The 12438-nt window shown below is 41.0% G+C and overlaps 1 protein-coding gene across 1 annotated transcript in view; it reads left to right on the top strand.

Annotated features, from left to right (window-relative positions):
• Window positions 1-6767, top strand: part of htr7c (5-hydroxytryptamine (serotonin) receptor 7c) — a 36124-nt gene extending 29357 nt beyond the window's left edge. The window contains exon 3 of the mRNA XM_080894901.1: window positions 4601-6767. Within this exon, the coding sequence (XP_080751027.1) occupies window positions 4601-5339 (739 nt within the window). The 3' untranslated portion in view covers window positions 5340-6767. The remainder of the gene's footprint in view (window positions 1-4600) is intronic.
• Window positions 6768-12438: the final 5671 nt, after the last annotated feature.

Here is a 12438-nt window from a genome sequence, read left to right as displayed (position 1 = left end):
TCAATTTCTGTCTTATGGTGCTTCCTCAAATAGAGCTGAAGCGCTCCTTGAGGACTTGACTCGTTGTCAGATGTCGGAGAAATGTTCCAGAGCTCTCACTGAACACATCCGTTGTGCTTCAGCTGAAGAAAGCTCAGAATAAATAAATGCATGTGTTGAACAACTGTACTCTTTATTTTATTTTTTAATTATCATATCCAGAGGTCAAACCTTACATTTGTTTAGAGCTAGTCCAGCTCATAATACCTTTATTACAACACGGTGTACTTAACAAATCAATAAGCAAACAAGCTTTTCTACGGTATATCTTGCACACAGCTGACACTCGAGTGAACACTGAACTGTGTTTTCTGAGATCTTCCCATTTTCAGCACTCTCGTTCACTTTAGATAAATCAAACCAAGCGTGAAAGCGGCCAATACTCATAAAGCAATGAAGCTGCATTTCTCAAAAAACGGTTTGATTTCAGGTGACGTTTGCACCTCTCTGTCCGCTCGCTTAAATCACACGCAGATGAATTCAGAGATCTTCCAAAAACGGGCAACACTTAAAATTTTTAAACTCATGTTGACCCCCTCCCTGCACATTTGTGCTTGATATAAGAATTATAAATGGCTTAGTGAAGGGACTTCAGTGGAAAGTTTCTGTGGGAAAAAAAGGTATTCTGACAGACACAGAGCTCCAAATTTACCACCCTGTCTCTCAGCCAATGGCTTGGATAAATATTTCACCATGTTTCCCCTCTCAGAAGTAAAAGGTTTGTGAGGCTCTCCTGGAGATGACTGACGACTGTTGCACAAGAGGGCCAGTTACAGTGTTTCAGAGCAGAAAATAGCACACTATATTGTGCTCTATGGGGTAGCCTAGTGGAGGTAATGGAATTCTCCATTAGCTTGGACATTCTGGTTACCTATGGACAGGTAATTCCTGAGGGCCGCTGTATCTACCAGAGATGTGAATAAAAAAATAATTTAAACATCACTGACTGTGTTCAGGTCACACTGTATAGGAGGTGATTATAATCCACTGCCACTGTGTATTTAGCTTGCGCTTTCATCATATTGCAAGGTTCAAATATGGTATGCATTTTGAAAAATGCTCTAGATTTCTATTCAGACTTGCAGATGGTCCAGCAATGCGTAAGTCTTGAGCCACCTCTTGTTTATGTTTTCCTATAAACAGGAAATAGATGCAGCAATTTACTTATAACATGCAAATGGAGAGGCTGTTGCTTGGGAGGTAAAGCAGGTCATCGTTTATTCAGAAGCTTGGTGGTTCGAAGTCTGGCTGCTCCAGTTTTCTTTGGGCGAGATCTTGAACCTGGAGTTCAAGATTGGACTGTGAATGTTTTTTTAGAAAACACTTATATGAAGTAAAAAGCATGAATGAGACATGTTGTACAAAGTGCATTGAAAGCTTGAGTAGAAAAAGCACCATATAAGAACCCTTTTAAATAACTGGAAATACAGTTCAATTCTAACTTGAAAGTCAATATTTGCTATGACCACCGTTTTTCTTCAACACAGTCCAATGAATGTGGATGATCTTTGCTGGGTTTTTTCCTATTTCTTGAAGACATGACTTTCAGATACTGTTCATCTACTGTAGATAGTTTTATAGGCCCTCCATCTATCCAGTTTATTGAGATAAACTGCACACCATGGTGAGATATACCAGGTTTTTTGATAATAGCTCATTGGGAATCACCTTGCTGGTGCAAAAATACAATTTTGTGCCTGTCAAACTATGTCTGTCTTTTGCATTTTTTATAGATTCAGCTAAAGAAACGAGAACATATGATATATGTTTAAGACAGACTGCTAGTAACCGAGTGCATAAAATGCTATTTGGTTCTTGTCTGTCTAGAGACAACACAGGTTTATCCCTTTAGTTAGGTAACTTTTTGACGCTTGAATGAGTGACAGGTCAATGTTAAGTAGCTTAATAATAAAAAAAAAAATTCCACTATATTGACTGTAAATTTGTTAAAAAGAAGCCAATGTCTAAAGAAAAAACTTTGAAAGAACACCAGGAAGCTTGCAAAAAAATAAAAATAAAAATGAAAGTCTGGGTCCGTGGTTCAACACTTTTGCACATCCCTGTGTATGAAAATAAAAGTTCTGTATTTTAATATCAACATTGGATTAAGTGACTGTGTGTAATGTGGGAGACATCCCTTGTAGCGATGCTGCTTGGTTTCTCAGCTCAGTTCTGTGGCGCACTTATGTTTTTTGTCTCACTCTGACAGTGCTCATAATGTGGCAGCGTGTCAGTGCTGGGGACTAACTGTGTTCAGCTGGTGAACACAGGAGTTAGTGGAGAGAGGGAGAAAGAACAGTATACTTTTATCTCTGAGCTGAATGCATGTTTCTGCCATATTAACCTATCACTGTTACGTTGTACGCGGCAAAGGGAACTACACGTACATGTTTTTTGCCGTTGTTATTGTTTCTTGTTACCCTGCCTCTCCAGGGTTAGTAAAGTTCAATTTTTAGAATGCAAAAATAAGAATGATTAAACCCACAGATGTTTGCATCAGCACATCCTGCTGCAAGATATGCAAGAAGCAGTGTAATGAAGTGTCAAAATGCGTGCTCTCTTAGCCAAACCGGCAGTCATTTGTCTCCAGAAGGACGATGAGAGGATTGTGTGTCCAATGAGAGTGTGCCTGGAAACAGCTCTGCCTTCTAAAGGTCTGAAGATGAGTCATGGTGGCAGAGAACTGCCCTCCACCCTCCACTGACAAACAAATATCCCCCCAAATAAGCACCACAAACACCAGTGTGTGAATGTGTGTGTGAATGGGTGGATGACTGGATATGTAAAGCGCTTTGGGGTCCTTAGGGACTAGTAAGGCGCTATATAAATACAGGCCATTTACCATTTACCATTACCATCTTCATTACTGAGTAATGGATTCAGAGAGGAGTGTTGCATTACTGCGTATCTATTATGAATTCCGTAGAAGCATGGCACGTACTCATCTTGGCTCTGTTTCATATTTATTTGACATTGTTGTCTGTGTGTTTAGTCTCCCCTGTGAAACTTAAGTACATTTTAAGTGAGGGGTGTAAACTACTCAGATTAGTGGAGGGATTAGAAGAATGAACACAAAGTAGTTGTTATATAACGTCCACTGAGGACGGACAACCTGAGCTGAAGGATCTTGGAGTCTGACAGTGTGATGGTGCGCGGCACACAGTTTACATGGAAACTGAAAAGTTACTGTCTCGTGTAACCAATGACAAAAGTAACCTACACCAACGCAACTACCAGTTGTAGCTGTATCTTTTTCTTTCTTTCTTTAGTGTCGCAGTATTTTCTACCACCGTCAGCCCACAAGACCTGCCACGGGCGACAACATAATGACACCTGTCTCAGATAAACGACTGATGTTTCATTCAGCGTGGCAGTTCTGATACGAGGCGTGTGAGGCTTTTTAAAGCCGATTAAAAAAAATCTGATCTGGGTTAGATGTCTGTGTGTGTGTGTGTTGGTGGTGAGGAAAGGATATAATAAAGCGCTCCTAGCAAAGCGCTAGTTGTAGCCCTGGTGTCCATTCAGAGTCATTCTGATTTAGATCAATACCACTTGCATTATGTGTTGGCACTAGTTAATAGGCACCAGTGTGCATCAGAGGTGCTGGACTAGAGAGCATTTTGACATTTTGTATACCTTCACTCAGATGTGTCTACAACCAGCATCTCTTAAAAACGCACTAGAAATGATTTCTGAGGAGTGTTATAATGTTATTTGACAGCCAAGTTTGTTAATGTCCATACTTAATCTGAAGGTAACAGAAAATGAGCTGCAGATGGCAGCGAGCTCTGTAATATTTGTGACTAGCATAATACTAAGCTGTACAAACACTGGAGAAAATGTTTAAAGATGAAGTCATATTTTAAAGTTACACCTGACAAGCTGAACTTTTAAAAACCTGTCAATAGAGTAAAGACCCAAGTCGAAAAGCACTGAATGTAATTTGACAGTGAATCACAGCGATCCTTACCAAGTTTTTTTATGTTAGAATTAACAGCAAAGCAGAAATCAGATAAATAGCCCGGAGAGTGGAATATAGAGTTTTCATCAGTGACGCATCTGGTGCTGATGAGTGCTGCGGGCGTGCCGCCAAAACATGCAGTGTCGTACACACAGATTTATCATTTTGTGTGAATAGTGGCTATTTTCCCAGTTTTGTACAAATCCGAGCCTTTCACACCTCATTTTGTCCTTATTTTTTTTCCCTGACACCTCCAGCTGCTATTTGAAACCACTGAGCTGCCTGTTTGATTGATAGCTCGTTCTCTACTTACCAAGCTCAAAGAGCCAAAGAAAAAGCAGCAAATAACCCTCCGGGCAATGACAGAGCTTAAGACCTTTCATCCAGATGTCTGTCTTTGAAATGAGGGGACGTTTCTTTGATGCTACCACACTACAAGCCTAAAAGGGTGGATTGTAAATGATAAATGAATAATAAGATTTTGTTTTTGAGATGACAGAGAGAATATATTAGATGAGGAGTTTAAAACAAGATGTCAATGTGACATCAAATGCTTTTAGTACTTGCTAATGATGCTTCATTTGTCTCCTTTTCTCGCAGGTATCTGGGGATCACACGACCTCTCACCTACCCAGCCCGGCAGAACGGTCAGCTGATGGCCAAGATGATCCTGGGAGTCTGGCTGGTGTCAGCATCCATCACACTGCCGCCTTTCTGTGGCTGGGCCAAAAACGTCCACACAGCCGGTGTGTGCCTCATTAGCCAAGACTTTGGCTACACCATCTATTCCACAGCTGTGGCCTTTTATATCCCTATGCTGGTCATGCTGGTCATGTACTACAAGATCTTCAGGGCAGCTCGCAAGAGCGGCGCCAAGCACCGCTTCACCAACCTTTCACGACGCGAGCGTCTCGAAACAGTGGCTAACGAGGCTCTCCGAATGCAGGGCCTGAAGCCGCCCGGCGTGGCAGAGGAGTGTGCCGCATTGTCCCGCCTGCTGACCCGCGAGCGCAGAAACATCTCCATCTTCAAGCGGGAACAAAAAGCGGCCACGACACTGGGGGTGATTGTGGGCGTCTTCGCCGTGTGCTGGCTGCCCTTCTTTATCCTGTCCACCGCCAGGCCCTTTATCTGCGGAGTGGAATGTAGCTGTGTGCCCATCTGGCTGGAGCGCACGCTCCTGTGGTTAGGTTACGCCAACTCCTTAATGAATCCCTTCATCTACGCCTTCTTCAATCGAGACCTGCGCTCCACTTATCGTGACCTTCTCCGGTGTCGCTATCGCAACATCAACCGTCGGCTTTCCGCCGTGGGTGTACACGAAGCTCTCAAAGTGTAAGGCCGAATGGTTAAAGTCGCTGCTCTTGGACACTCGGTGCTTAAAAGGCGACACATAAACAGCCGGCCTGCAGACAGACACGGCCTAACGGGATAAAAGTCAGTGTTAGTGGCTCGCTGCAGACAGCACAATCACTTCAGTGTGTGAGTCAGTCATTCTATTTTTGGAAAGAAAATCACAGAGCGTACTTGATGGACTATTCAGGTCGACACTGCTTTTGTGCATATGCCACAATTCCATCCTGTTCCAGATTTATGATGGAATAATGCCGTAACAAAGGAAATGACATATAAACACAATCAATCATTCTCTTTCAAAGAGACCATAAGGCAAGCAGATTTCTGTATATTAACAAAATTGATGTTTGATAACAAATAACGTTTGTTTCGTGGCTTTCTGAGCATCTCCCTCTCATCGTGTATCCACGCAAATCCCCGATGATTATTTTTCAAACGGGAGGTAAACACTTTGAGGCGTATTACAGGACTGAAACTTATATCACGCCATCTAAAGTCAGAGCCTTCAAGCTGGTCCTCCGACTGAATTTATTTTGAGCACCCTAGATGTCACCCAGTTGTTTAAAATCTGGTGATTCCAAGTAGAACAAAGTGGGGTGGAAAATGCTGATTTAACACAACATAGTGAGAACTTCTCAGTGTTTGAAGGTAGTTTGTTTTGTGTCTGCATGAAACATATTTTTCTTACATGCCACTGTATACATTAATCAAAACAGAAGTGGTGGCAGCGGTGTTTCATGGGTAACCCAGACACTGCATCGCACAGAAACCATGATACTGTGGAGCTTTTCACTTTTCTCCAGGCAACTAAACGTTTCCACTTTAATAATTAGAATTTCCACATTCTTAAGACTCGTTTTCCTCACTGGTTGTTGACAGTGTTTTTATCTCTCTTTTCAATCAGGATGTGTGCCCCCCCCAGTTCAGTACATTTCCTTTTTATCTCCTCAGTGACTTGTACGAACCCATGTCCGATATCATCAGTCGAGCAGTGTGTGCTTATTTTCTACCTCGATTTTTTGAAATGCTCTACATTTCCTCCCCCCAAAAAAGGTGTACTGCTGTATCATTTTGTATCGAAATGCTATTTTTTATTGTGTAAAGTCAATCTGTCTACAGCTGTGTGCGAGCGCTTTGAGTGACCACTCTGTTATTACCTTGAGAAAGAAGTTGGGGAAAGGGGTAAAAGTATTTCATCACTTTGTAAATAAAGAAACACCGAAGATGTCACTGTGGCCTAGATTAGTGTGAAAGCCATTCGTGCAAAGTCAGTGAAGTTCTTGTTCTTTGGACTGAGATTGCAGTGATTTAGGAGACAATCAACATGGGTCTTCTTGCTTTCTAGCCCCCACGGAGCATCCTCAAATGCCTGATGCACCCAGTATGTCATGCATAGAAATAAAGACCAACCTTTAAGCCCATTAGAAGTCTTTGATACATTTGTGACCTTTCTTAAAGCAGTATCGCCAAGACTGTTGGGCTACAGCTAGGATTCTTAAGGATGGTTGCCCCTCCCGTCTGCCCCAGAAACGCCTTTGTGTTAAGTCTGCTTTGAGCAAATGCTTTTATTCAGAGTCTGGGTAACAGCTGTCTGCTTACTCCAAGGGAAAAACAGTGACGAAGAAGAGTAAAGTAGGATGTGTCTCGTCTTGTGGTCAGAAGGTATGTCTCAGTACAGACATATTTGGGTTGTGTTTGTAGAGGAGTGTCACTGTATCACAGGCAAATCACCACTTCAAATATATTTAACACATAAAGACCAACTTAGAAGACCAACAACATGGCTTTCCAATCATATTATTAAGGCTGACACCAAACAAGCCTTTTTATTTTGTGTGTACATACATATTCCTTCACTCACATACACATACAAACTGTTTCATCAAAATGACTTTGCACATCACAGGTATGATACGGCCAAACTCATTTATTTAAAAAAATATTCCAAGCACTTGCCGATGAACCCCTCCCCCTATCCAGTGTATAGTGGTGCTCTTTATAGGTGTCTGTTGAATTAAACTTAGCGCTGCCCCTCACCAGCAGTTTGCCTCAGGAGACCATACCAGGGGCAAATGCATCATAGACAACATACTTGTGGGATCACTCAGACATGCAAACCCTTCACCTTAAAAAGGTCGGAGAAAGAACATAAAAGTAATACTTTTCATTTTGCAGACAGGTGCTAACTTACTATGGGTTTTCAGAGCTTTCTCCTCAAAATAGTTACTTGCTTTGGTTGAAGAGCTGTTGTGGTAAACTGTGAATTGTAGCAACTTTGACACTTCCTGTCATTGTCCAATGCAACAAAAGTCATTGCAAGTTTTCCTGATTTTGAAGAGAAATTAGGCTAGCTTTATTTAATCCAGAAGAATGCTGTTACTGTTCATCATGACACAACTGCTGCGACATACAATCCCAACACAAATGTGATTTTTCGAAATGTTTTCAACTGATTCCTGTATAAAATCTCTTGGACAACCCTTTAAATGTGCCGCTTTTAATATTATTACTGTTATTACATGAGTCCAAAAATAAGCCTTGGCGGAACATTTGGCCATTTCCTTGATTTCACCGTCTGTCAAATGGTTTGGTGGGATGGTACCCAAATCTAACATAAGGACATTCCTAATTATACTCTTTCATTTGCACTATGAGTGGCTCTCCAAGTCAGTTGAACAATGTTATGCAATTCAGCCCTGCTGACAATAAGAAAAACCCATATGATGATCACAGGGGATAAAATCTAGTTAACCGGCCCTTTGCAGACTAAAGTCTATTTAGGGTTCAGAGTCCCTGGAGTAAAGAGCAGCAACACAGCCTCAACCCGCACGCTGACATTTTGTTTCAGCACACTCAGAGGAGGCAGCGCTGGTGGATCTTGTGCGCTGCCCCTAAGACCTTCAGACTCCCGGCAACCATGTCAACGGGCGTTACTCTCGGGGAGTGAGCACCACTGCGCCTGCGAGGAGCGCCTGCCCTCTCGGTCACCGTGTCTGGCCTCCTGTGCTGGCGCCTGATGTGTGTCATCGCTGTCGGTGAACGGGAGGAACTATTTTCATTTGATGTAGTACATTCATCTAAGGGAGAAGGATAGTAGCTGAGAGTCTTTCACATATGCTGCCCAAAGGCTCAGTTGCCAGCTCTGACAAGCTGTGGGGGTTGATGTGGGGACTATCCACTCGCGCTTTGCTATTTTTAATCTGTCCCAGCAATTAAACGAGGAAGCTCTGATTAAGCATGGGGGAAAAGGAATTTAAAGTACTGTGATTTTGCTATCCTTCCATGTACCCTCTGCACATGCAAATAATAATAATAATTATTGATTTGGAGATAGTCTTTGATACTGCATAGGACAATTATGGTGACCAGGAACTTGTAATATTTCTATTCAACTCACTTAATACATGATTAGTCCACATTTATTGTGTTTAAAATACAGTTTGTGTTTCTTTCAGTACATGACAAAGTCAAGTTCATTTATATACAATATGTTTTGTAGCTGAGGACACGTCACATGTTGGTGCAAAAACTTTTGGAAAGTATGAGTCTGACTTTCAACAAAAAACAAAGAACAAAAAATGTGTGCATTAACATTTACACTGCGTGAACAGAATAAAGTACACGTGGTGGTTTCCAACATGTCAACGGAAGGACTGGACGTCCTGAGACGATTTTAACCAGGTAAGAAATAAGAAATAAAAAATTGTAATAAACTATAACAAAATAATTAATTTAAGAAAATCATACATTATATTTAAAATTATTAAATATTCTCCAATGCTTCCCTTCTCTAACTATAAGATGGATATATGGGTAGTTGCCGATTTTTAATGTAACAGACTAATTATTTCTTTTACCTGTAACTTATCAAAGCCACTCTCAGATTATTCCAAACACACATCGATGTAAATCTGGTTTCTGAGACATTTTGGGCACACGTGTACCCGGATGTTACATCCTCAAATATAATCAGGGCCATAAATGTAGCCTCGTTTCCCACCTACTAATTAAAAAGGGAAGCTATAAATACACCAGTAAACATGTCAATTATGTGTTAATCCAATTTATGCGGTGTGTCCTGAAATATCAACTTCCTCCCACGGCCACCACCCATGGCCAATCACAGCATGAGTATCTGTTCATTGTCTATGGGACTTCCTGTGGGGATGGGCCTGTGGCAAATGCAGATAAGTTATCTAAGTGTCACCAAGAAGTTTTTTCCCCTCATTTTATTTTGTGGAGGCAGCGACCTGTAATTAGGTTTTGTCATAGAGCTGGAAGGTAAATGTCTGCTTTTTAAGGTTGCAAGCATCAAAGAACCTGCGTATGAGGGCAGCCTCTCCTGTACACTTCAAAGTGAACGAAGTAGATATAACACTTCTTTTGCATAGCAGTTTTTTTTTAACTCGGGTATGAGAGCATGGACTTGATGCCTTGTATTTGCACACATGTTCACAGTGCTGGCTGCCAAGAAACCCTCCTACACGGCTTGTATCGGATAAGCCTGTCGATTGTTCTGCACTGCATCTTTGAGGCCAATCAGTAAGAGTGTGAATGTGTGTGGAAAGGCCCCCATATGGTCTAATGCTCCACGTTCCCTTAATATGTTAAGCGTATCACAATAGTAGCACTTCCTAAAATCATCCGCTGCTTTTTGGGATCTTAAAGAATTTGCAGACATTGTGATTAACCTACAAGCCCATTCACACGGAGGTCTGATATTTTTGCATCTTCCCATTTCAGTGCCAGGTTTTGTTTAAATGGATTTTCTTTTATAAATAGGCTACAGTATTTGTGGTGGTAAAAACATATTGCGAGCCACATTTTTCAGACAGACTTGATTTTCCAGAATTAAAACTCCCACTTGGAACAGTGTGACATAAAATAATAATAATTTAAAAAAGAAAAAAAAAACAGAACAGAATCTACCACATAGAGTTATTATTAGGCTTGCAATCTCATGAAATAACTTCTCTAATAAAATATTTTAGGATGCAGAGAAATGTCAGCAATCGATTATTTAGTGGATGGACAGACTTGAAATGATTTGTAAGATTAGAATAAGTTTTTTCTTTTATCAGACTCACTTAAACATATTCACCACACATCAGTTGTCTGTCGTTTTGTTCGTATACGTCTCACACAGTGACCAGGACAGGTCAGCTGCTTGTCATCTGCTCAACTAGCTTAATTGCTGTCTCGCTGCCTTTTAAGAACAGTGAAAGAAAACAGCAGTTTGGTGAGATTGAGGATAATGGGCTGCCTTTTGCAACCAGCAGCCTATGAAATGACAGTAAATGCCTCAACCTGCAAAGGCCACCATTTGGTGTGAATTAATTCTTTGTAATTGTGTGCAAGACGCAGATTTAAAATGCAGTTCCATTGTCAGACTGAGGAACATCAAGTAGCGGGCTTTTATGCAAGTTAACAAAGCACAAAAAATTAGATATATTAAAGCCACTGTGAGTTGGTTATTATGTGTTCAATCAACTCAGTCGCTTTGCCATTTAGTTTCATTTTGTCATTATGGGAAGGAGGATTTTGGATAAAACTCCTCCATTTATCCAGACTTGGAACCGACATTAGAAGTGCTGGGTTGTGTCTCTTCCTGGAATAAAACCAGAGATCTTTCACATGCAAAGGTGAAAGTGTTAATCACTATACAATGGAGCGACTAAATAAAGTTTATACACTGTAACAAAGAAAAAATCCATAGAATAGACTGAGGTCTGACCAGAAAATTACCAGTGCAATTTCTATTAACCTTATGGGGAATTCCAGTATTTGTAAAACAGAACAATTTATCATTTTAAAGAACTGTGAAATGTTTTATTAATAATTTCTGTAGTTAATGGGCACTTTCATCTGTTCAGTTTTGTATCCTCTATGTCAATAATGGACGTTTCCTTCACTGGTCGGAAAATTCAGTGTACATCATTAATCATATAAATTGAATAATTCAGCATATCTTCATCATTTGCCAGAAATGTAATTAGCACTAAAGTTTTATAACGACCTAATCTAGCCATTGTTACGACCCTGAGGCCAGAGACCGTAACAGCCATCAGTAGCCCACAAATTGTGGTAAAAACCCAGTTAGTTTCCTCACCTTTAAAATGCTATTAAAATAGATATAAATCACTAGACTAATAGAATATAATGCTTCTAATTACTAAACAGAAAGATGATCAAACAAAGTTGGGATATATAAAGACTAAACATGATTTCTGTGTGCATTGTATAGACATTCTCTTGCCTGTGAATATTATAGTTCTGTGCACCTGTGGACCACCTGAAGTAGCGCGTTAGCATAGCATACAGTCGATGGGTTTGTCTTTCATTTTTCTGAAATCTTGAATGGGTCCCGAATATGCTGAGGCATCCGCTGAAAATCACGGGATGTAACGGTAGCTTGATGAATGTGACAGTACAAGTTTAATCTGCATTCTGCACTAAGTGCACAAAAGTTGCTCTGTGTGACTATGTGCGAAGGCAGCCTGAGACTTAAGTGAAGTCGTGAAGTGTGGGTGAGGTGGGAACTAAATTGCACAGCTTGCCTATGTCAGTTTGTCAAGTCTCTGGCAGTGCAGCAGGGTGCAAAGTGAAGACTGACAGCAGTTGGTCTGTGAGTGTAGACTCAAGCACAGTCAGGTGTTCCTGTGCTGTCTAAGCCAGTTGGAGCAGCAGTCAATCTCCACCTGCCTCTTGTCACTGCACATTGTTGTTGATCTGTGGGGTCGAGCCCATGCAAGAATTTCTCATCATGAGCCCATGCAAGAATTTCTCATCATGAGCCCATGCAAGAATTTCTCATCATGACACCTTACCTGACTGCTCTCAAATCTTAGCTCTGTTTTCTGTTGTCAACTCCCCACAGTGTACTGCCCCACAGTCACTTAGATTTGCTGTCAGTGATGAGTAGCACGAACAGGACAAGATGAAGGACTCAAAGGAATTTTTCTAAATTGAGTCTATCAAACGGTTCCGTCCTGCTGGGATGTAAAATGCCAGATTGAGTCCTTGGCCTGTTTTGTTTCTGACATCATCCAGATCCATGATCCACAGTCATGATTCCAGTGTTT

The sequence above is a fragment of the Rhamphochromis sp. 'chilingali' genome, assembly GCF_963969265.1.
Source record: "Rhamphochromis sp. 'chilingali' genome assembly, chromosome: 10".
NCBI lineage: Eukaryota > Metazoa > Chordata > Actinopteri > Cichliformes > Cichlidae > Rhamphochromis > Rhamphochromis sp. 'chilingali'.
Note: the sequence above shows the minus strand (reverse complement) of the source record. Positions and strands in the feature narration are given on the sequence as shown.